The 26291-nt window shown below is 38.5% G+C and overlaps 1 protein-coding gene across 1 annotated transcript; it reads left to right on the top strand.

Moving 5' to 3' along the window:
• Window positions 1-24877: 24877 nt before the first annotated feature.
• Window positions 24878-26007, top strand: LOC117333704. The gene is made up of 2 exons (XM_033893125.1): window positions 24878-25155; window positions 25652-26007. The coding sequence occupies exons 1-2, from the start codon at window positions 24912-24914 to the stop codon at window positions 25840-25842; spliced, it is 435 nt and encodes a 144-aa protein (XP_033749016.1). The 5' UTR covers window positions 24878-24911; the 3' UTR covers window positions 25843-26007.
• Window positions 26008-26291: the final 284 nt, after the last annotated feature.

Below are 26291 nucleotides of genomic sequence, written 5' to 3'. Positions count from 1 at the left end.
TCTACGGATGCACGGACCATGGACGTTAGTCAATTTGAACAGCCCACCATCATCAGATGGTGAGATAAAAATACAAATAAAAGAGGTCAAGAGTGCCTAAATAGGTGATTCGGATAATCCAAAATGTCACCAAATCCCATCGCTAGCAATGTGTAAAGCAGCGTGTTGATACCATAAATGATGAAATGAATGTACATGACCGAAAATAATAAGGACGATGATGATGTGAACATGTCAAAAATAGCTATAAGATAAAATTTACCATATACATATGTCATATTACGAAGTCACTGTGCCCGCATGTGTGGATTGAATATGAGTTAACTTACAATGTAAAGCTATGGAGATACATTAAACGTAATCAGTAATGAACTTATTAAAAACAACTTAGTCATAAGTTTCCATTCTGATAGCCAATTGACGGAGTACATCGCAGACCACTTGACACATCCAAAAACTCACTACACATATAGTACCACATGAATGTCTGTTCTTTCTTTTTACTTGTGCCACACCACGGATCCCGTCTCCTGTAACTCCGAGCTATAAACTCCCTGCTGGTGCGGTCATCGAGCTAAACTTGGGACCAATCGGGAACCTGCATGTGAATTTTTAAAGATCTCGTAGAAATAAATAAACTTCAATTATCCCCACCCAAGATGACCACCTGTCGGCTATTTAGTTTTCCTGATCACACTCAAAATAAATGGGCAAGTGTAGGGACCAAAGTGAACATACATATGGTTTACAGATGGCCACTCAGGTGATGGTGGGCTAAAAACTGTGCCCCTTGGATCTCTTGTTATTTGATTAGAATAACATTTTGTCAGATAATTTAGAAACAAATCTAATTTCAAAATACTGGGATTACCCGGAACCTCTTTCCAAGAACAGCAGGCAAAACAAAGGCAATAGTGCTGCTGACGAGGACATACACAATCCAGTCACCTCTTTTATCAAAGAACTTGTCTCGACAAACAGATTCTGTGTTGAAACAATTTCTACAGCTATACATTACCATGGCCTTGGAGATGTTCCACCATATAGACGTTTGAAGATGTCTTAAAACTCTCACTGTACTGATGTGTATCCTGGATTTTTTTTACCGTTTGCTATATTAGCATATTTGTATATTACACATTTGCTCTGATAGTGTTTTAACTTTACTTCTAGTAATACTCTGAGAAATGTAAGTGTTCATTCGTAACCATCAATTTCTTAACTTTGAATTAGTGATATGTTTAAAGTTAATTTATATATCATAATGCTTTTCTGTGCTTATAAGTATTTTCCATGTGCTTTGCATGTTATATGCTTTATATATGTTGTTACGTTTGCAGTATAATTTTATGTTTGTTAAAGCACAAGCTCTTTAGAGCTTATGTTACCCATTGCCATATTCGAAGTGAAATAAAGCTTCTTGTATGTTGTATGTAAATTTCCTTCACCGTGCCGTTTTGTTTTTCTTTTTTTTTCTTTATGGGACAGAAAGACGTCACATTTAACTCCGTTGCAGGACAACTTTGGAGATTTTGCTTCATCCTGAGTACAAACCATCAGAAAGCTACAAGAACCAAATTCAGGATGTGTATGTTGTAACAAGTGACTATGCAGATTTGATTAGGACAGCTAGAAAATATAGCAGTTATGTCGAACTACTACATATATATGCACAGAGTAGCACTTCATTCTTTCTCCCATCTAAGATTCTGCTACAACTATTCCATTCACATGGAAAGTAAATGGAAGATTTGCAAAGTCGTTACCATCTGGAGATTATGTGGACACGAAACCTTGCATTCACCTTTGTTCCTTCCAGATCATCAACTTTTAAGCCAAATCACTTCGTTCCAATATAACCTCATTTCAAAGAAACATATATAACATATTGTCTCTAAAGATGATTGTCATTCAGATGATGCGCTTGAAGCTATTCTACATGAATACCCATAGGGTATGACAGTGAATGCTACGAGAAGGAGGCCGGACTTTTATCAAGCAACAGCACTGCTAGTTCTGAAGATAGTCTAAACTCTGACATTCAAGATCCATATGATGATGTGCCTGTTTGTAAAATGGAAGGTCCAGTGATGGGTCATCTTCCCAATAAGGTTTATCATTACAAAGCATTCCTTTTGGACACAAAAAGAAGTGTTTTTTTTTTATTCAACAATGCCAAAAACTCGGAAAGAAGGGACGAAGGGGAGCCCAGCCATTTCTGGGATGGTTGTGGTGTATTGACAAGTATGTCACGATCAAATCAAAAATCATATTTCATTCAAAGTGGCACAAAGTTGGTCAGCATTCAACATCGAAATGGACTTTATTGCAAAGAGACTAAGGTAAAGAAAAGAACCTTCATACCTCTGGATTCACAACCTGACCAAGAAGATGTTATCATACTGCAGCGGGCTTATTCTTCATAAAAGGACTGTCCGACCTACGGGAATGTTTCCTGTAAACTTTGGACTTGCAGAATACCCGGGAAGTATCCAGGAAGGACTGTACATGGAAATGCTAAGTCTTCTTCAATACCTTACCTCCGAAGCAAACCGGAACTCCAAGTTGCCCTGCAGGTAGGACGTAAGAATTGTACCTGCTGCCCCCATTGCATGATCGTAAGAGGCGACTAAATTTGGGATCTTATCTTTTCTCTTCTTAACAACTTTCTTCTTCCTAACGTCTCCCTTGACACTGCCTCACTTTTGGCCTTTAGTTGAGCGTTCGCCCCTGTGAGGAAGGCTTTGGGTTTTGTCCCCTAGCCGAGACTTTAAAAATGGTAGTTGCTGCTCCTGCTTTGCGCTCAGCACACAAGGAGTAGGACGACTGGTTCGCCTGTTGTCAGGTATAATGTGACCGGGTGGGGTGGGGTCGGGTGTGCTGCTGGGTGTCTTCGGCAGTATGCTTCAGTGAGGTAGCACTTTAAATCGGCAAAAGTTCCGGCCTATCACAAGTTGACTTAACACGAACATACCGCAGCCTCCCAAAACACACATACGCACTCACCACACGCATGCATGTCGCACGCACGAGAGGCCGTCCTTAATTGACCTTAGCTGTTAATAGGACGTTAAACAAAATAAACCAAACCAAATACAAGTGATGATGCTACTCGTCAACCAAGGCTCATGGACCAGGTGAAGAATATAACGAAATAATCAAAGCAAAGAGGAAAGAAACGGATAATATTTTGCAAGGTTTGGTTTATTTTGTTTAACGTCCGATTAACAGCTAAGGTCATTTAAGGACGGCCTCCCGTGAGTGCGACGTGCATGCGTGTGTCGAGTGCGTATGTGTGTTTTGGGAGGCTGCGGTATGTTCGTGTTAAGTCTCCTTGTGATAGGCCGGAACTTTTGCCGATTTATAGTGCTATCTCACTGAAGCATACTGTCGAAGACACCCAGCAGCACACCCCACCCGGTCACATTATACTGACAACGGGCGAACCAGTCGTTCCACTCCAAATATGCTGAGCGCTAAGCAGGAGTAGCAACTACCATTTTTAAAGACTTTGGTATGTCTCGGCTAGGGGACAGAACCCAAAGCCTTCCTCACAGCGGCGAACGCTCAACTAAAGGCCAAAAGTGAGGCATTGTCAAGGGAGACATTAGGAAGAAGAAAGTTGTTAAGAAGAGAAAAGATAAGATCCCAAGTTTAGTCGCCTCTTACGATCATGCAATGGGGGCAGCAGGTACAATTCTTACGCCCTACCTGCAGGGCAGCGTCCTTTTAACAGCTAAGGTCATTTAAGGACGGCCTCCCGTGCGTGCGATATGCATGCGTGTGGTGAGTGCGTATGTGTGTTTTGGGAGGCTGCGGTATGTTCGTGTGAAGTATTGCGATAGGTCGGTTTGGTTTGGTTTGGTTTATTTTGTTTAACGTCCTATTAACAGCTAAGGTCATTTAAGGACGGCCTCCCGTGCGTGCGACATGAATGCGTGTGGTGAGTGCGTATGTGTGTTTTGGGAGGCTGCGGTATGTTCATGTTAAGTCTCCTTGTGATAGGCCGGAACATTTGCCGATTTATAGTGCTACCTCACTGAAGCATACTGCCGAAGACACCCAGCAGCACACCCCACCCGGTCACATTATACTGACAACGGGAAAACCAGTCGTCCCACTCCTAATATGCTGAGCGCTAAGCAGGAGCAGCAACGGTGGTCCGACTGCTGTCGGGATCTTTTGATATGAAAAGGATGCAGCTGGCGTTGTACCCAGCTACGCGGTTGATTGGTAGAGCAGACTTTAGTGACTTTAATACTATTTAGGTGTGAAACTTGATTGAGAGTGCGTGTGATTGTTTTCATGTTGTTAATAAATTGTTAACTGTTGCTAACACGACTTGTTTTTTTCATTTCCCTTATAACTGCTCGACGCTCGTACTACGGAACAGTGTCGGACATGCAAGCCAAAATAGAAATGACAGAATATTACAATACGCGTTGACAGAACACCAACATGTTCTGAAAATCGATTTAAACAGAGACTGCGTTGACAGAACACCAACATGTTCTGAAAATCGATTTAAACAGAGACTATCAAAATAATCAATTTGTGCAATGAACCAACAAATTTTTCCTCTGTCACTGTGCTTCATTTGGTCATTTGTGTAGGTCTGTAAGATACATTGTTGTACACTACTGTAACTGGTACATTCTGATGACGTCACATTGCTTACAGACGTTCCGAGTTGTGTCATTTTGTTCAGCGGTTTGGTAGTTTTGTCATCTTTGAAAATTGATGAGATTATACAGAACATCACACATACAGTGTTATAAATGCAGTTTACAGATAACGAGATGTTCGTCTATGGTGGTCGGCTGCCATATGATTCATCATGCATGAAAATAATCGTGGATTATGGGGCTAAGTACTGGAACCAATACACGAAACCAGATGTCACCGTCGTGGGGCTAAGTACTGGAACCAATACACCAAACCAGATGTCACCGTCGTATATTGAAAAATCGTATAAGTTAGTAAAATTTATCAATATACAGTCAAACCTCGATGATTCGAACTTCGTTGATTCGAATTTCTCGCTGTATCGAACTTTTTGCTTGGTCCCGAATTTTCTCACTATATAACACTACTAACGAAACTATGTATGATTCGAATTTTTATAAATCGAAGTTTTCGATGTATCTAACTTTTTTCATGACCCGTTAGCTATGATATTATAGGTAATTGACATCTCATGATTCGAACAAAAAATTTACCTGTACTGACCACTGGATAGGTGTTTGTCGTGACCCCTGTGGCAAGATTTCACACCTCTCCCCAAAATGCCCTGACTGACAATAGGGATAACGATAGCGTGTGTTGTCACTCCCGGTCATGGGGTTTATTAATAATCAGATCAAATTGATAGATAAAAAGTGTATTTAGAAGCCATGACATTTAATCACTCCGGTAAAACATTTCAATAGTCGTCTCTGATAATCTCCGCCGCCATTGAAATCAGCGTTCGGTGAGTAAATTTTACGGAACTGTAAAACAACCGGACCATTTTTAAACACAAACAATTAGCGATGGCTTCACTCATATTCAAAGTGTCACGTTTCAAACTTATACATAAATATCCAAGTAAATCGATTATTTGTCATTCAATCATGCATTCTCCAACCGATCGGCATTCCGTATTTTATATGCACATAACGTAAACGCACGTGTCTTTAGCAGAAAAGCCTAACGACTAACGTAAGTGTGCATTGTACTTCTTTTGTTTTATCTGTTAAACGCGATATAAGTGTTTTGTAACCGATACATATTCTGTTTAATTATCAAGAAAACATCGATCTATTGTCAACCATGAATAATTCGAAGTCCCGCTGTATCGAAGTTTTTCTGTTAGTCCCTTGAACTTCGAAACATCGAAGTTTGACTGTAAACTCTATAATAAAACAAAAATAAAATAAAAAAAATAGAGAGAGAAAAAAGTGTCACCTTTGTACAATGGTGTCTCTTGTGTCAGCATTACATCCCACAGCACGATAACAATATCTGACGGTAACGTCAAAGCTTTCTCTCAAGAAAGCTGGCTCTGGCAGCCATACTGTTAGCCATTCAAATGTTTATACATTTGTATATGTAACAAGAATCACGGTATACATCTTGAAACTCTGTTCACTCACCTATTTTATATGAATGATGTGTGCGTGTGTGAATTTGTAGTAACTCAATGTAAGTTCTTCATAAGTTACATTTGTAGCATTTTTAATGCAAGATTTTCCAATATATCTGCTTGATACAAAACATATATATATTTTCTGTAATATAGAACTCTGCATTATTCACATTATTAAGATTTGTATACTATGATAATATTGACCTTTCAAGGAAATGCTGAAGATGTTCCCTTCGAAGGCATTGTGGATGCATTAAGCATTGATGAGTAAGTATCAGTCCTGCCATTTCATTATCAAAAAAACTATTCCCTATTTTAGACAAAATGTGTCTTAACAAATTTTGCCTGTCTATGATTTTACATTTTTGTTATGTTATATAATGCCATACTGTGGCATCCGGTATTCGTCCAACTAAAGTTGGTAGGATGCATCCGATTGTGGCTAGGATTAAAATTTATACAACTGGGCCTGACTCACCACGAGACTTAGGGGTAGGAAAAACGGGGTCCATTTGGAAGTATAGTATTAACGATTTCCTGTCTGGAACTGAGCATTGTACGATATTGATACTACAGTGATAATTATCATTAGGTGGCTCAATGCTACAAATTATGTGACTGACCCCCAAGGGGCCTTAGGGACGGGGCTAACTGGGGTCTATTTGGCAATATTGATATAAACAACGTCTTATTTGAAACTCAGCATTGTATGACATGTATGTCAGTGGCAGCATCCCGTGATAACTATTATAATATGATTCAAATTCATATAAATGATGACGCTGGCTGTCAGATCGATAAAATATTGGAGATCATTTTCTTCATGTAAAGCCCTTGTTTAAGGTGAAACTGAGTGGCGCTGGCTGTCGGATCGATAAAATATTTGAGATCATTTCCTGCATGTAAAGCCCTTGTTTTGGGTGAAACCGAGTGGAATTTCAAAATCATTCTCAAGACCCAGATTTGGTAGAGTCAAATATCTTTCCAAAATTGTAAATTTCAAAGCCCATAGGTTTTATGTTTCTCCCAGGACAGGTGTTAACTTTACAACAGTTTAAGTAGAAAATCACATTTTAATGGAAATGATTCAAATTTAGTTACAATTATGAACAGGGCCAAAACTATACTTCTATTTACATAGGGTCTATTCAGAAATACACTGTACACTGTCAAGTTATATGTTTAAGACTCACGTGACCTTTAAGTCCATAGGCCTCTTGTCTCAATAATCACTCAATCAAGCTTAACAGTTTATTACATCATCTGACCTGAAGGGTCAGAATGATCTTAAGCTATGGTGTTTCAACCTATCCATCTGTAAACTTTTCACTTTTCAAACATCTCAAGCTCCACCAGTGGAATTGAGCTTAAACTTAAATGAAATGTCATAATGTATATGTTCACTATTTTCAGTGAAGAGTCCAGCATAATCTTACAAGATGACGACCAAGAGATCCTCAAAATAGACACTGAGGAGCTCAAAAAGGTTTTACCAAACCTAAAATTTGCAGAAAATACTAACATCAAAGGAATCGGGAGAGAAATTAAAGTCCTGGAGCTGTGAGTACATAGATTTATTGTGCAATGCATTTTGACGCCTTTCAATTTGGCCTCGTGCACGTGTTTTTCGGTGGTGTGCTTGTAATAATTATGGGTGTATATTGAAAAGAATGAATTTATATCTGAAACTACAATTTAACATTAATAAATTAAAGAATACAAAACACCATAATGTTATAATTGCAATTCAATTAGTACGGGATTTAAGTTCTTATTGTACAGCATTACATTTCAACTTAATACCCCCATTCAAGATTTAACTTGAAAGCCCTGCCTATACCCGAGTACTATTTAAACTTTATATAAATAAGCTACAAAAATATTCTTCAACAGAGTTTTAGAAGCAGATAGCATTAACTGCCATTATTCATATTTCATGTCTGAAGGAATGTACACTATGAATATAAAACGATTTAAGTAGAAAATGGCGGGAAATAATTCAGTAGGAACATTTGATTACTACTTAACTAGAAATTGGTTTTAAACACCAAATGTGCAAATGGACTGCCTCACTAAAATGGACATATGACACTTGGGCTATACCAGTTTATTTTAAATTTGGAGCGACAAAGTGATTATTATTATTTTAATTGTTTTTAATTTCTGTAATTTCCGCACTTGACACACTGACGTCATTGTAGATGAAATAACAATGCTATCTGCGGAAGGGGGTTGACTGCCAGGGATCAGTATTTCTGCAAGGGTGTGCATTCAGCTTACCTGATTATAGAGATCTTGAAATGATCAAGCATTTTGCAATAAGTTTGATTTCATTACAGGCTGAATTTCGTCCCATTCCATATGATGATATGATATATTCACTTTTTCATTTCAGACACAGTTTCAGATGAATGACTCCTGCTGGGAAATACATCATGAGTTTTCATTGAAATTGAGAGTGCCAAGATATCTGACAGACACTTCTCGGTAATTATCAACTGCATTATGATCACTTGCATGACTTATTCGGTCACCCGAGACAAAATCTCAAGTGACCTAATCGTACCGCCTTTGTCTGTCGTTGTCCGTCAGTAAACAATTTACATTTTCAACATTTTCTCCAAAACCACTGAATGAAATCAAACGTAACTTAAATGGCCAAGGGTAAACCAAAATTGCGAATTAAAGGGTCGCAACTCACACGGGCCTGAGGGGCGGGTAAAGAAAATCCAATCAATAAAATTTCAAAATTCATCTTATCAACTCGCACATACGCTAAAACCAAAAACTCGTGTTCACTGATTGAAAGGTCTTAATATGCTTTTTGAATTTCATGACCCTGAGGTCTCGTGTTCATCCTTGGGGAAGGCGTGAAGGAGGGGTAAATGATCTCTATTGGAATTCATTCTAACATTTTAACATTATAAGCTTGGGATGACAGCTTAATGGTATGCACATGCTGGCCCTGACTGACCCCTTAAGACTGATGATTCGGGCCAAAAATAGTTCAAATCTCAGGTGACCGTTAAGGCCAATGGGCCTCTTGTTTGTATATATTCTGTATGGAATATTGAGTAAAGTAAATATAACAAAGTATTGAAGCAGGATTTCTCGCACTTGGCATACAATATCCTTAGGTGAAGTTGTGAATTTGATTGCCAGTTTTGTCAGACTTAATTTGATATTGCCAGTTTTGTCAGACTTAATTTGATATTGCCAGTTTTGTCAGACTTAATTTGATAGAGTTATGGCCCCTTTGAATTTCAGGGGAAGAAACATCTGGGTGACAAGTTTGAGGGCTCCGCTACATGTTATTACCAGTATTGTCTCTTATTTTGCGTAGTTATGACCCCTTGACATATGGAAGAAGCTGTTTTCATGCAATAACAGTAACAAATGTTACTGGTTTTTCTTCAAACTTGGTGTCAATGTTTAATAACTTAACCAGAGGTCACCTGAGCTTGATTGTCAATCTTGTCAGATTTTTTCACTGAGTAATTGCCACTTGGTAAATGAAACAACAGTTTAAGTTATGTTTTACATCTAGTTCAGGTTGCTAACGATTTTTTTTTATAAATTGATAACACGAGTTTGCACACATAACCTGTGACCTTTAAGGTCCATGAGCGTTATTGATAATGAAGTAGCCCAAGCATTACATGGCTTGCTACCTTTTTGGACTATGCTTTCAATATACCTTAAACATACTAGTTTTCAATTCTCGCAGAGCACAAATGGCAGGTAGGTTGTGGTGCACTTCCAGGGAGCGGGAGAGTATTCACAGGCAAGGGCAGCGCCGCAACGGTCCTCTTTCTTCATGGATGACCTGCCCGAGGACCAGATCGACTTGATCAACCAGGAAATACAGCAACATGTGAATGGAAAGTCAAGCATTTCCACAGGACACGTTTCCAGAGGAGAGTTCACGCTATAGAACACAGTGTTCTAGACATTTATGGAGCTGTAGAGTTGAGATATTTCATAGAATCACTTAACACAGGGATATGAAACATTACATATAGAGAGGTGTCAAGACCCAGAGGAGATCCACTATGTTATTGAGAGAATACATGTTGTGTCACCAGTGATTAGTCACCAAGACTAACAGTGATACATGTGTAAAACTGGGAACCGGAACTCCCAAACGTATTGGCCTCATGTGAAAATATATTAAAAACATACAATGACAATGTGCAGTGTATAAATATTCATTTTCATGAACATACTTGAAATAACTGTTTTGTTGGGAAAAAATAGTACACTTAAATATTATTAATATATTCATTAATTTATTGTATGTATCCATGTTAAGAGGAAAATAGGGTCAATCCTTTAAATCGCTACTAGTCATAAAGTTATGAATGAATTTGAACCAACTTGTATAAAGTTTACTCTGAACCCCCAGGGGCCTGAGGGGCGGAGTCGAAGAGGCCCAAGGGTCTTTCCCCACCCTAAGGGACTTAGTTTCTTCAAGCACAATTAGGTTGTAAAAATAATCCATAGGGTCTTTCAGTCCCTTACAGAGTATGTGTATGAACAAATTGAACATGAACATTATTTTGACATTTGGTCATATCCAACCAGGTGAGCGATACAGGCCCCATGGGCCTCTTGTTTTTATTTATGTCTTATTGACGTCGAAAAATTTAATGTCAAAATTTCATTGAAATCAGATTATGTTTGTGTTTGTACACTGTCCTTGCAAACTTGCAATCTCTTAAAATGAACAGCTTACGACCGAGAATTAATCCCTCAATCAAGAAAGTTTGGTTCTCTCGGCTGTTAAACCACGTAGAAGAATGGTACGGCGGACGAGGCGTCTTTGGATAAAATGGATACTGCGGGTCACACATGTGCCTGAAACGTTTGGGTTTCCCGCCACGAGAAGTACAACACCCAGATCTATACCGCGCCCACTAAGGACAAAGGAGACTCAGCTGCTGTAAAGGAAAATATCGTCAGTCTACAAACAGAGTTTTGCCGCCGGGACGACCCTCGAATATACACCGGAAGAATCATGTGGCCAAGGTATTATTTGTTTGTTTTACGGCCAATCGACAACAAGGGTCATTTAGGGCCAAACAATAAACTATCGTTTTTTTATATTCAACGTTAAAATTAGATAAAATTTGTCATTTTAAAAAGCATTCGTGTTGAAAGTTGATTAGCATATTGATTACAGACGAGTCTCACGTCATTGAGGGGAAATAGGTTCTTCGTATATATACATATATCACATAGTTACTTTAATGTGTATGTCATGCATCAAAAATAAACAAGAGACCCATGGGATGTAACGGTCACTAGAGATTAATTTAATTTAATGGCCCCCGCCAAATCAGTCCCCAGGGGTCAGTCAGTGCCAAAATGTGCATACCATTGAGCTGTATTCCAATGCTAATAATGTTAACAAAGTTGGAAAGAATTCCAATAGAAATAAAACAAGGATGGATAGTATTACAACAGCAATACAAAGTCCCCTGCCTGACCCAGGAGTGCAACTATTTATTTCAAATTGTTTAAACTACGTGTTATACTGATCACGTATACCAAGTTTCGTTAAAATCGGAGTAGTACTTTAGGATTGTCCGGACACGCCTCAACCAATGAGAAGCCGGCAGCCATTTTGAAAAATGTTTTTTTTCGAAAAGAAAAATTGGGATGCACAACTACATGTTATACTGATCATGTATACCAAGTTTCGTTAAAATCGGAGTAGTACTTTAGGAGTTGTCCGGACAAGTCTCAACCAATGAGAAGTCGGCGGCCATTTTGAAATTGGTTTTTCGAAAAAAAAAAAAAAAAATGTGGGATGCACAACTACATGTTATACTGATCATGTATACCAAGTTTCATTAAAATCGGAGTAGTACTTTAGAAGGAGTTATCCGGACAACTATTTCGTGACAGACAGACAGACGGACGGAGGGTAAACCTATAGTCCCCTCGTTTTTCAAACGGCAGGGGACTAACAAATTATAGTCAAAATGTGATTTCCCTATATGAACTACAGTAAAATTCACCCTCTCCCCAGGTGCAAACGTTTGACCCTAGTATAATGAAATTCATAGTTTTAGTTTGTTTGTTTATGTTTTACGGCCCATCGACAACTAGGGTCATTTAGGGCCAAACAATATACTAACATGTTTTATTTTTGGCCCCGGATATGACGCGACAGGTGGCGTTCTGGTCAAGATGAAGTATGTGATTGGTCAATGTAGCGGTCAATGCAAAATGCTGAATATGCAAATGTTGTGACATATACGGAAACAAAAATGACTTCCAATGTGAATCGACTGCGGTTGAAAACTATAACAGCTTCCGCAATGAAGAGAATAATAGGAAAATGGGTCAAACACAATCCTAGAATTAAACTTGGGAAGCAGTACAATAGATTGTAACAGTTCAAACATGAAAACAGCAGTAATACGGACGCCGCTCGTATTCTGCTTGATTGTTTAATAGTAGGTCATGATAATCTCGGTAATATTTACACAAATACAGTCTGTACCAGTACATCGCTACCGTCACTATACTATATGAACAGTGTTTACACTTATTTACACATAAATATGTGTGCCGTAATATTTACAGAACGTGTTATTTAACATTTAAACCACTGTGTATAATATCGTTATCCAACTAACCCAGATAGATATCGCCTTGTAAACTATCGTGTGTTTGTGTTGCCACGATTTCAAAACAGTCACGTAATGATCTAAAAATAATTTCCGCGCTAAATTTAGAGGGGGATTCCCAACTAAATCGAGTGGTCAAGCTGGACATAGGGATTTACTGTGAACAATGGAACAGCACAGAAACATAACTGGAAAGGAACAAAACGCGTTCATTCAGTGAAAATTGCAACGTTTTTACCGTGATGTCCCTTTTAAATTGAATGCAAGCCGAATAAGTGGATGCATCTATTCAAATGACACATTTGTAGTCTGATTATCACCAAAAATGATTCAAACTGATATAATTTTGTTATCCGTGCTGAAACTGCGCATTTATTAATTACATCGTAGTTCGTTAATTTATTTCACCAGTAGTTTTACATTATAACCACCAGCATTAAAACTATGCCGTTTATCTTTTTTAAAGATATTTCTTGTTAAAGTTAAAATCAGATAAAATTTGTCATATTTAAAAGCAACCGTATTGTATATTTATATCATTATGATAAAAAAGTTGGTTAAAATGGTAAAATATGTATATGTACGAATAGATCATGTGAACTTTGTTATATAAATAGAACGTCAAAGACAGTAACGTAAAAGACATTAAAGTCTATAAAATAGATCGATTTCTTTCAAGTAGCTAAATATTGTTTTCGAATCCACGGAACTGAAAAGGGTTTTCATGTCCGGACTCGAAAGTATTTATCACGAATGTGCTTGAAATCGGAACATTCTATTAAAAAATTCTCCACTGTGAATTGAGCATCACATGCATAACACACCGGTGGATCCTCTCGTTTCAAAAGGAACGAATGAGTAGGATATGTGTGCCCGGTACGGAGACGAGAGAGGACTATTTCCTCTCTACGATCCTTCCGACTTGGTTTTGATGTTTTAAGTTTTGGTTGTACTTTAAAAAGTTTGTTGCTCGTCTCGAGAGACCAGCGTTGCTGCCATTTACTCTGAATGGCAGAACTAATTACAGGTTTGAAATCTGTATATGGTATTTTAATATTTGTTTGTTGCAGATTTAGAGCAAGTTTTGCTTGGCGGTCAACAAGTTCGTTGCCTTTAATTCCGACATGGCTCGGAATCCAAAGTAATGTTATTTTCTATTTTTTTAAGATACGAGATATTCGTAAAACAAGGTTTTGTATGAGTATATTCTTTGGATCTCGTGATTGTAAATTCTGAAGGACAGATAGAGAGTCGGAACAAGTTATTACTTTTCTAATGCGTTGTCATAGTTTTAGTAAAGCACCATCAATATCTATGAAGAGTGTTTGATTCTACCTTATTTGGGTATTTTTAGATTATGAAATTTCAGTCAATTTGACCCTTTTAAGCCCGCCCCTCAGACCCCTGGGGGGTGGGGACCATATAATTCACAATTGTGGTTGACCTTTAGCCATAGTTAGTTAAAATGCTTAACGGCCCATCAACACTATAAAGGTCATTAGGGCCCAAAATAAGTGATTAAAAATACGAGCGAAAAGGGCAAGAGACAAAATGACATAAATCAACGAAATATTTTAAAATCTAGATATATACTGATACACTCACGATAGCTTTAAAATCAAAAAGTGGCTATGGTTAGTAAAATCTTGTGATAAAGACCAATAACTTTCAGATAGTTCAAAATTTTGTATATACCAACAGACGCGAACAGAGTCTTCAGACTTGCCATGCTGTTGTAAAAACTCTCTTAGAAGTTGTAGATCAATGTAATCTAATAGAAAGTGTTTGACGGTAAATAGTTCATTGCACACGACGCAATGGGGTTGGTCCTCACGCTTCAATAAGCAAGAATGCGTTATATATGTATGGCTCATCCTAAGACGGGCAAGAACAACCTCGTCCCGTCGATTGTCTCTGTAGCAAGGAGACCATTCGCCGATATTTCCTTTGATTGAGTATAGTTTATTGTGTACATATTGGTTCCATTCATTTTGCCACTAGGATAATAAAAATTTAGTAACTAACGGCTTAAAATCGGTAAAATGAAGTTTAAAATCAGTTGGTGAAAGTGATAATGCCGCTTTTGCGGCGCGATCTGCTTTTTCATTGCCAGGTAATCCGGTATGTCCAGGAACCCAGCAAAATATGACATCACAATTTAAGGTGAGACTATGCAGTAGAATCAACATTTTTCGAATGGACATGTCATCTAGATTTCTGTTACTTAGATAGAATAGATAATTGCTCTCGTTACATTGTTTTAATGTGTTTGAGAGTAAGGCAGATAGCATGGGCCTCTGCAGAGAATATCGAAGTTTCATTAGGAAGTCGACATACCAACGCTGCATTTGTTGTAACCATGGCTGCCGCTACCTTATGATCGTTCTTAGAACCATCGGTGTAGGATGATTGGAAGCCACTGTATTTTGGCTGTAGGTCTAAGAATGACGAACGTAAAACATAAGGGTCAGTATCAGATTTAATTGTGTCATGAAGAGAGGTCAATTTTCGGTAATTTAAAAGTCCATGGAGGGATTTCGATTGTTCGGCAGGATGCGATTAAGTCGACATTAATTTGGGCAGTTTCTAAAAGTTTGGGTTTCTAAAAGAGAGGACATCCGTATTCATAACGATGGAATACATTTTGGTTTATTATGGAACAAATCATTATAATTTGGATCGAATACAAGGGATTAGGCAGGGTTTGATGGATTCGATTTTAATTGAAGTGCGTATTCGGTGAAACTTTATTGCGACGATTATACAGTGATGGTTTGTTTGCCTCTACATAGAGACTCGCAGATGGTGTGGTTTTGAAGGCTCCAAGAGCGAGTCTCAGACCCTGATGATGTACAGTATCCAATAGTTTCAGATACGATTTTCTGGCGGAACCATAGACAATGGAACCGTAGTCCACTTTCGATCTAACAAGTTCTCTGTAAAGTCTTGGCATAACTTTCCTATCAGCACCCCATGTCAGTGTGGGACACTACCTTAAGAATATTAAGTGATTTAAGACATTTAGCTTTCAGGTGCTTTATATGCGGAATAAACGCGAGTTTTCTGTCAAATATTATGCACAGAAACTTAGTTTGTTCAACTACCGGGATGGATGTACCGTCCAGGGAGAGACTTGGATCATTGTGTGTCTTGTGTAACTGACATAAGTGCATACACACTGCTTTTGATTTCGAAAATTTGAATCCATTTTCGTCTGCCCAAATATGGAGTTCGTTTAAACATTGTTGCGATTGTCTTTCAATGATATTCATGCTTTTTGTTTTATAACATAATAGGAAATCATCAACGAATAGGGAGTCCGGAACGGAAGGGGATTAAGTTTTAACAATTTTGTTTAGTTTTAGCCCAAAAAGTATAACCGAGAGAATGCGTCCCTGTGGTACACCCATTTCTTGTCCATGGACATCAGAGAGTGTCGTTCCGTTCCGTTCTTTGAACGTTACGTCGGATAGTTTGGTTTGGTTTATTTTGTTTAACGTCCTATTAACAGCTAAGGTCATTTAAGGACGGCCTCCCGTGCGTGCGACATGCATGCGTGTGATGAGTGCGTATGTGTGCTTTGGGAAGCTGCGGTATGTTTGTGTTAAGTCTCCTTGTGATAGGCCGGATCTTTTGCCGATTTAGAGTGCTACCTCACTGAAGCATACTGCCGAAGACACCCAGCAGCACACCCCACCCGGTCACATTATACTGACAACGGGCGAACCAGTCGTCCCACTCCTTATTTGCTGAGCGCTAAGCAGGAGCAGCAACTACCATTTTTAAAGACTCTGGTATGTCTCGGCCAGGGGACAGAACCCAAAGCCTTCCTCACAGGGGCGAACGCTCAACTAAAGGCCAAAAGTGAGGCAGTGTCAAGGGAGACGTTAGGAAGAAAGTTGTTAAGGAAGAAGAGAAAAGATAAGATCCCAAATTTAGTCGCCTCTTACGATCATGCAATGGGGGCAGCAGGTACAATTCTTACGCCCTACCTGCAGGGCAGCATTTCTATTGCCCCATCATAATTACTGAAAAAGTAGGTCACAGTGACCTAATTTTGCAATCAGCATGCTTTTCTCATCCTTGGTGTCTATTTTTGTTGCCCTTAAATAATCATAGAAAAAGTAGGTCACAGTGACCTAATTTTGCAATATTTGCTATCAGCATGCAATTATCATCCTAGATATCAGTTGATGTTGTCCTATCATCATTCCTACTTTTCATTTGCACAAGTCACAACATAGAGCAATGTAAAGTCATAAATAGTATCAATGTGACATGCTTTCCACTTGAACAGTATCACTACTTAATTCAAATGTATATGACTAATGAATTAGAAACATATAGACTCTCTCCAAATTTGATTTAAATTATCAGAAGTTTTCTGATATTTACCATATTTACACAAGGTACACTTAATACCTAAAACACATTTGTCAACAGCTAGTTATCAGCGATTTAAAGCTAGAGACACTGGGTAACTGGGCAGCTCTTGAGATAGGGCTCCATTCCCAGAACTCTGCTGTCCTTTATCTAATTAACTTTATTGTTTTCCTGTGTGACCCTAAACCAGCAACACTATGGTTTCATGCAGAGATTACGCTAACAGGTTTTCTCATCAAAACTAACTGGTATCAGATCAAAAGCCTAGTTATCTTAAACAAAAAACTGTTCTACAGAAGTGAGCACTATATCACAACATTGAGGCAACACCCCGTATAATGCTGCGAGCCGCCAACTAGTAAGCTGCCAGTTCCCCCATTTGGGACCCCTAGCAGCAATGTTCACACTGAAGATATATACAGTGTATACAGACAGGTACAAACCAAACAATATTGCTGCGGTGGCCATCTTGTAAATTCAATGCATTTTTGAAACAACACCTCTTCATCAGAAATGTCACTAGAACATTCCTAGAAAGTCTTCTTACAACAAAGCAAATAATATTGCAGTTATAAGAAATTTAGTTTGGTTTGGTTAATTTTGTTTAACGTCCTATTACCTAAGGTCATTTAAGGACGGCCTCCTGTGCATGCGACATGTATGCGTGTGGTGAGTGCGTATGTGTTTTTAGGGAGGCTGCGTGCGACTGTGTTTTTGAAGGCTGCGGTATGTTCGTGTTAAGTCTCCTTGTGATAGGCCGAAACTTTTGCTGATTTAGAGTGCTACCTCACTGAAGCATACTGCCGAAGACACCCAGCAGCACACCCCACTCTGTCACATTATACTGACAACGGGCGAACCAGTTGTCCCACTCCCTGATATGCTGAGCAGGAGCAGCAACTACCATTTTTAAAGACTCTTGTATTTGCCTCGCTTTTGGCCTTTAGTTGAGCGTTCGCCGCTTTGATGAAGGCATTGGGTTCTGTCCCCTAGCCGAGTTATAAGGAAAAACAATTTCAAAGATGGCAATCATGGCAGCCATCTTGCAAATTTATTTTCACTTAACATTGAATGCGAATTTCAACACTGTTAAACAAAGTTAAGGGACGACGCATGACAGACGCTGGACAATAGGGCCTACCCCATAGCAAAAGCTCACATGAGCCTTTGGCTCAGGTGAGCTAAAAATTGCAACATAAATCAATGGTCCAAAACAGCATCCTTCTGGCCTCAGAAGTATTCCTAATCAATGGCAGAGTTCGATTTGTTTGTTTCAGACCGGCTCTTCGTTTGATTTGACGCAAAACCGGCGGGCAGCCGCTCACGCAAACTCGCGCGGGTGAAGAAAGAGCGCCTACCTGGCTAGCAAAATGGCGACGGCAAGGTTTGTGAACAGAAAAATAAGCTTCTCCAGAAATTATGGAATAATGTATCATTTTTCAAGTATGATGTAAGTCACAAATGTTTTTCTTGTCATTTTTTTTTAATATCTTTATAAGGATGTATTTCAATTTTGATGGCTTTTAAGATTACCTACAAGCTAAAGCATGTGACCATATAACTATTAAGAGTGTTTCTTGCTATCTGTAATTACCGAAAACTAAACCACAATTATTTCAGCAGCACAAAGTGCAAATTTCTTCACAGATCAGCTGAATATAAAGTACAAAATGTATACATTGAGTAAGTAGCAGGTAAATCAAAAATTCTTTCCTTTCAGATATATTGATTTTGATCTTGCAACATTTCAAGGAAGTTACCAATACTTTATCCCGAGAGGAAATGCACTTGCAGCAATTTTCGGTGGCCAAGAGTTTTCCTGGCTTGCCCCAGAAGTAAGGATTGGAGGGCAAACCACACCGCAGTCCGATATTTTCAGTGATGGGTATCTTTTGTCTGAACTGCAATGCCAAGAATTGCAAAAAATTGTATTTCTGTAAACTCAGGAAAAGCCATACCACAGACCCAACCTCAGTGTTATTTTGAACATGGTAAATTTATCATGAGTATTAACTAGACATGAACACTTAAGAATTTTTGAAAGATTTCAAAGATCTAAGCATTTCAGTTTTCATTTTCATTTTAATGAAAGATCTAAGTATTTCAGTTTTAATTTTCATTTTAATGTTAGAAGTGGCATGTGATATTTTAACATTTTCAACCAATTTTCTTTGTGCATTTTCAGCATTTGTATGCTGGATGTTTTTTTAATGTGGCGTGTGATATTTTTGCATTTTGATATTTTTCAATGAATTCATTGTTTAATCATTTTGAGCACACTTGTGTGTTTGCAGCTTTTTAATATTGATTTTAGCGTTAACTTTGTTATATTTCAAAATTTTCAAGCAATTTGCATTTTCAGTGCTTTTTAACCTTCATTTTATAGATAGCTTTTGAGCGTTCGCACCTGTGAGGAAGGCTTTGGGTTCTGTCCCCTGGACGAGACATACCGAAGTATTTAAAAATGGTCGTTGCTGCTCCTGCTTAGCGCTCAGCATACAAGGAGTGGGACGACTGGTTCGCCCGTTGTCAGTATGTGACCGGGTGGGGTGTGCTGCTGGATGTCTTAGGCAGTATGCTTCAGTGAGGTAGCACTATTAATCGGCAAAAGTTCCGGCCTATCACAAGGAGACACGAACATACCGCAGCCTCCCAAAACACACATACGCACTCACCAAACGCATGCATGTCGCACGCTGTTAATAGGACGTTAAACTTTGGTTTGGGTTATTTTGAGTAACGTCCTATTCACAGCTAAGGTCATTTAAGGACGGCCTCCCGTGCGTGCGACATGCATGCGTGTGTTGAGTGCGTATGTGTGTTTTGGGAGGCTGCGGTATGTTCGTGTTAAGTCTCCTTGTGATAGGCCGGAACTTTTGCCGATTTATAGTGCTACCTCACTGAAGCATACTGCCGAAGACAACCAGCAGGACACCCCACCCGGTCACATTATACTGACAACGGGCGAACACGTCGTCCCACTCCTTGTATGCTGAGCGCTAAGCAGGAGCAGCAACTAGCATTTTTAAAGACTCTGGTATGTCTCGGCCAGGGGACAGAACCCAAAGCCTTCCTCACAGGGGCGAACGCTCCACTAAAGGCCAAAAGTGAGGCAGTGTCAAAGGAGACGTTAGGAAGAAAGTTGTTAAGGAAGAAGAGAAAAGATAAGATCCCACATTTAGTCGCCTCTTACGATCATGCAATGGGGGCAGCAGGTACAATTCTTACGCCCTACCTGCAGGGCAGGGACGTTAAAAAAAATAAACCAAACCAAACCAGCGTTTGTACTGCCGCCATCTTTAATTGGACAATATTACTAATATAAAGTCGTAAACTGCCAAAAAAATCCTGATTTCAATTTGGGTCAGACAAAAATTAAAACACTTTTTAAGAAGTTTGGCTTATGTCACAATAGAACTTGTAGTGAAACAGGTATGACTGTTTGTAGTTTGCCTAAACATTGTTGAAGTTGTCGTTCTATCGTGTGCATGTTATTCGACCTATAGCAGGTCAAGAAGTCATCGACGAACAGAGACCCTTCAGTTGACTTACCGAGACATTTAGTTATACTGTTGATTTTCAAACCGAAAAGTGTTACAGAAAGGATCCCACCCTGAGGGACTCCCATTTCCTGTTTGGCTGTTTCAGAATAAGTTGAACCTACGTGAACTTTAAAATGTCTGACAGATATGTAGTTTGAAATGAATTCAGGGAGATTCCCACGTACACCAATTTCATTCAGGTCTTTCATAATACCATATTGCCATGTAGTATCGTATGCTTTTTCCAGATCAAAGAACACAGCGACAAGATGCTCCTTCTTCGCAAAAGCTTCTCGAATGAAGTTTTCTAATCTGACCAGGTGGTCTACCGTTCCTCTGCGGTTTCTGAATCCACTTTGGAGTGGATTCAAGGAATTGAACTAGTCTAGTGTTTATCATTCGTTCAAGTGTTTTGCAGCTCGTTAGAGAGGTTGGACAATAATTATTTGGTTCGGTGGTGTCCTTATCAGGTTTTGGAATTAGAATAATTGTAGATTCCTTCCAAGAATCTGGGATCTGTCCAGATTCGTAGACTTGATTGAAAATATATAGGAGACAACGTAAGGTTGATTCAGGTAGATGTTTAAGGAATTGGTACGGAATTTCATCTGGCCCAGCTGCTGAATCGTGTGATTTGTTTAAGGATTCAAGCAACTCTGGCAGATCGAACGGTTTATTGTAACTTTCTGTGTTGGAGAATTTTAAATTAAGGCATTTCTTTTCTTTATATTTTTTGAATGTTTGAAATTTTTGGGAGTGGTTTTTGGGTGATGAGTTTTCGGGCTATATTTTTGGCGAATGCATTTGCCATTTCTGATTTAGAAGAGGAAATTTGTTTTTTATTGATAAGATGGGATAATAGTGCCGTTTTTCTTTTTCCACTTATTTTTCAATGCATCAATCTTCAGCCTCCACTCTTACGCATAGAAGACTCTCACACATGGTGCCTTGTGAGAATCATTTAAATTTAAAGGAATCTGTTGTGTTCGGATAACAAACACATGTAGAGGGCAGGACGTTCGTAGACATTATGGAAAAGGGAATCACCAAGGACAAAGAATAATGTTGGTGTTTGCCATTGCCCTTTGGATATGTACGTAAATGCTTAGCGGACAACCTTGCACAAGTGTTGAAGATTTGCTTTTGGTTTTATTTTGTTTAACGTCCTATTAATAGCTAAAGTCATTTAAGGACGGCCTCCGTGCGTGTGACATCCATGCATGTGGCGAGTGCGTATGTGTGTTTTGGGAGGCTGCGGTATGTTCGTGTTAAGTCTCCTTGTGATAGGCCGAAACTTTTGCGGATTAAGAGTGCTACCTCACTGAAGCATACTGCCGAAGACACCCAGCAGCAATATCATACCCCGCCCGGTCACATTATACTGACAACGGGCGAACCAGTCGTCCCACTCCTAATATGCCGACCGCTAATCAGGAGCAGCAACTTACCATTTTTAAAGACTGGTATGTCTCGGCTAGGGGACAACCAAAAGCCTTCCTGATAGCGGCGAACGCTCTAATGAAGACCCAAATGTGAGGCATTAGGAAGGAGAAAGTTGTTAAGAAAGAAGAAAGAGGAAAAAAAATAGGATCCCAAATTTAGTCGCCTCTTACGATCATGCAATGGGGGAAGCAGTACAATTCTTACGCCCTACCTGCAGGGCAGCTTTAAAATACATAACATGACCCAAATGTGGAGGAATACATCATGGCAAAATTGAATTGTCCAATACTAAAAAGTATTGAGGCAATAGAGAAAAAAGGTCCTTTAAATTTGGGTGTCCATTCATTTTTTAGCAAAAAATTGTTTAAAGCTAAGCAGGAGTAGCAACTACCATTTTTAAAGACTCTGGTATGTCCCGACCAGGGGGACAGAACCCAAAGCCTTCCTCACAGGGGCGAACGCTCAACTAAAGGCCAAAAGTGAGGCATTGTCAAGGGAGACATTAGGAAGAAGAAAGTTGTTCAGATAGAAGAGAAAAGATAAGATCCCAAGTTTAGTCGCCTCTTACGATCATGCAATGGGGGCAGCAGGTACAATTCTTCTTCTTCTTTGGTTGACTAACCTCCGTCAAACATGACGATTACGGTTGTGAGAAGGATTGTACTATGCTTTAAAAGAATTAAAAACAGTGCAGGGATTTGGTTACAGTGAGAGGGTGTTTTTTTTTTAAATTAATTTTTTTAGTGGAAACTATAAGATAAAACATTATGAGGGTGTGTTTATGGTGTGTGTTTGAGATCAAGGGCTGCATTGTGTATAAGACATATTCCATATATATGTGTACCATTTTCTGTCAAATAAATTACTGATGTTATAAAATATAGTCATTTGAATTTCAGACTTCCTGTAAGATTTTAGTGTGAACAATTGCATTTTCCATCTGAAAAATAAAGAAATGAAACTATTTATTATAATTTTGGACGAAAAAAGGAAATAATTAAGCGTTGCTAATGTCGCTTTTGACAGAATTCCACTCCCGATCTGGTTATATGACGACTATCAAAATTGAATGTACTTAATCATTATGACAATACCATTTAATTTCTGTTAAATATATTTTCAAATATGTATTATTTATCTTGTATGATAAATGTTACTATTCAAAGAAATCAGATTTAATAAATATTTGTCACTTTTTGACAATTGTCAAAATTCCAAACATTGTCCGTCAAAATTTGTGACGTTCGCACTTGCGTGAACCCATCAAAATATCGCGTTTATTTTCAATGCAAAATGACCAACATTAAAAACTGGTGTTAAAATATCAAAATTAACCTCTCTGAGTGACAAAAGATCACTGAAGAATACCTAAACTGTGTTAAAAGATCGTTAGAAATCTTGCGAACGTCATTTCTGTCAAACTCGTTTCCTAAAGAATGTTACGTTCGCAACGGCTTGTAGCTGGTCGATAGTTACGGCCCTTCCATTGTCAAAGTTCCTACCGCTAGGTTCGCTATCGTTGTTATATACACAGCAAAATGGCGCCGAAGAAAAAGCTGGCGGGTGATAGTTCGGGTAAGTAATTATGAACTGAATTTTGTATGTCAAAGAAAGTTACGATCGCAACAAGTGACGTTCGCAGACGAGACAGCGAATACATGCATTTGGCGCTGTTTCAAGTATTGAAATGACGACAAACTTCTTTATAAACGAATCGTTGATTCAGCGACTATGAAATATGTTATCTGAATGATATTGGAAGTCTGTTAATACACACGATAGATTGCGAACGTCTTTTTTGACCAAAACTTTTATGCTAACGTCCGCGATTTGACAGCTATCTCTATTCAAAGATCGAATAATTCTGAATAAGACAACTCGTCACCGATAAACAAGGAATTTATTTTGTAAACAAGAGGCAAAGGAATTGGGAGTTTTTTGTTTATAATCATCAATAAAAACGCTCATACTACGAAAAACTGCTCAAATGTGTTTTAAAGTGTGATGGCTAATATCTTTACAATTATATTATCTAATATTCTGGAAGTTGGAACGACCGTTTTCCTGTGTGTGGCGAGTTGACTTGGCAATTATATTTAAATAAGGTGCGACATTGAACCATCGTGACAACTTTGCAAGCACCTCATTAATAGTTTTTACGAAATATATTGGAATTTGGACAGAAATAATGTTGTGGAACAGCATTGTATTTTACGTACGGTTCCGAGGATTCCGGGTAGTTATCCTCCGGCCCAGATAGCATGACTACGTTGGGCCAACGTTGGCATATGGTTGTACGGTTGGCCAATGGTTGGCGTTGGTCATACAACGTTGGCCCGACGTTGGCCCAACAACAACTTGTTTTACTCGACAGCAAGTGAAGATAAGTTGGGAGCACTACGTTGGCCCAACATTGGCCCCCAGTTGGTACATTTCAGTGCTGAATTACCTAGGTTGGTCCAACGTTGGTCCTACGTTGACCCGATGTTGTAAGCCCAAGCAGGTTTACAACAAATTCAAACAAAAGTGATTATCTGTAATCAAAGTTGATATATATATTATCAATCATTTTTAAAAATACACTTCATAAGATTTTTTAATAGATCTAGTGATTTTTTTTTTTTTTTTTTGAAAATCACTGTATGATAAAATGTATTGTTTGCGTGAGAATAACTAATCATAAATTAAAGTCTTTTATACTGTAGTAAAACAGGAACAAGGACATAAATGTTTTAGTAAATATTTTAGTGGCCGGTTTAAGGATGCCATTATCTATGCATGTTTACTGCCCACAAAACTGGGTCAGCGCTTCTCAAAGCAAGGGTCGGACCAGTTCCCTTGGTAACCGTGACATCTGATACTAGGGATGGTCAAGCTGCCTGCATATGTTACATTCTTATCAGGGACCTTGTCCAGCTGTTCAACTGGTTGTACACAGTACACATGCTATTTCGACTTACACAGAAGATATTTGGATTAATCACGAAGAAGAAAGAGATCATTTCTTTGATCAAAAGACAATGTAAGTAAGCTATATGATTTGCTTTTTAATTATGTTTCAATTCCTAAAGTAATTTTAGTATATTAATTAATTCCACAAGACCACCTGCCGTACGTACACTACCGTACGTCCACTTTTGCTTGCTAGATATCGGGGTCATTAAGTTTTCAGAATTTATTTTTCATTACTTACACACACACACACATATATATATAAAATACTAAGTATATTTATCTACAAAATTTGTGTAGCTGTTCCATGTTCAATGTCAGATTGTTTGTAATTCCCTTGTTTCTTGATAAAGGGGCAGATTGCCTCGAAAATACTTGTCTGTACTGTCGTTATTACTACTTGACAAATTTCATATATATATATAATCTATATATAATAATGTAAATTACTTTAATGCCATAATGCCATAACTGAAGAAATGTCCAGGTTAGCGATTCAGGCCATCTGTGCCGCTTGATTTTTACATTCTGTGTAGATTTGATATACTGTTTATTTATTCCAACAGCTACAGTAAGGAAGAACCGCCTGTGTGCGACAGCAACAGATTCGGAAATTGCAGCAATTGCAAAAGATTGGTTCAGATTTTCTTGTGATCGCGATGGTGGCAGGAAAAGGAGAGAGGAACAAAAAAGGGCACAACAGGCAGCTACTGCAACTAACAATGCTGTGCTTAGTGACAATTCCGAACAGGACTGATCTGGGACAGATAACTAAAATTAACATCTGATAATCATTTATCAGTTTTGACTCTTTATAATGATACATAACATACTGTATTCAAAACTGTTGATTGTAAAAGAGAATAATGTACATTTAATCACTGTATTGTCATCATATACAAATAAATTGTAAAGCACTTGCCAATATAACAACTGATTATTTTTTATGTTGACAGCATTACACATAAGCATCACTTTATCTACTGTTTGTTACGTTGGGCCAATGTTGGGCCTATGAAGGTGAAACCAATAGTTGGAAATACACACTTGAAACCAACGATGGGCCAACGTTGGCTATCTGACATACAATGTTGGTCCAACGATGGGCCAACATTGGCTATCTGACATACAATGTTGGTCCAACGATGGGCCAACACGTTGGGCCAACGATGGGCCGATGAGCAAAATTACATTGGGCCAACGTAG

The sequence above is a fragment of the Pecten maximus genome, chromosome 8, assembly GCF_902652985.1.
Source record: "Pecten maximus chromosome 8, xPecMax1.1, whole genome shotgun sequence".
NCBI lineage: Eukaryota > Metazoa > Mollusca > Bivalvia > Pectinida > Pectinidae > Pecten > Pecten maximus.
Note: the sequence above shows the minus strand (reverse complement) of the source record. Positions and strands in the feature narration are given on the sequence as shown.

Excerpts from the sequence above, each read along its gene's own strand:
- LOC117333704 (XM_033893125.1), top strand. The coding sequence starts at position 24,912 with ATGTTTACTGCCCACAAAACTGGGTCAGCGCTTCTCAAAGCAAGGGTC. Across the intron at positions 25,156-25,651 it reads TTCTTTGATCAAAAGACAAT|CTACAGTAAGGAAGAACCGC; the intron begins GTAAGTAAGCTA and ends TTATTCCAACAG.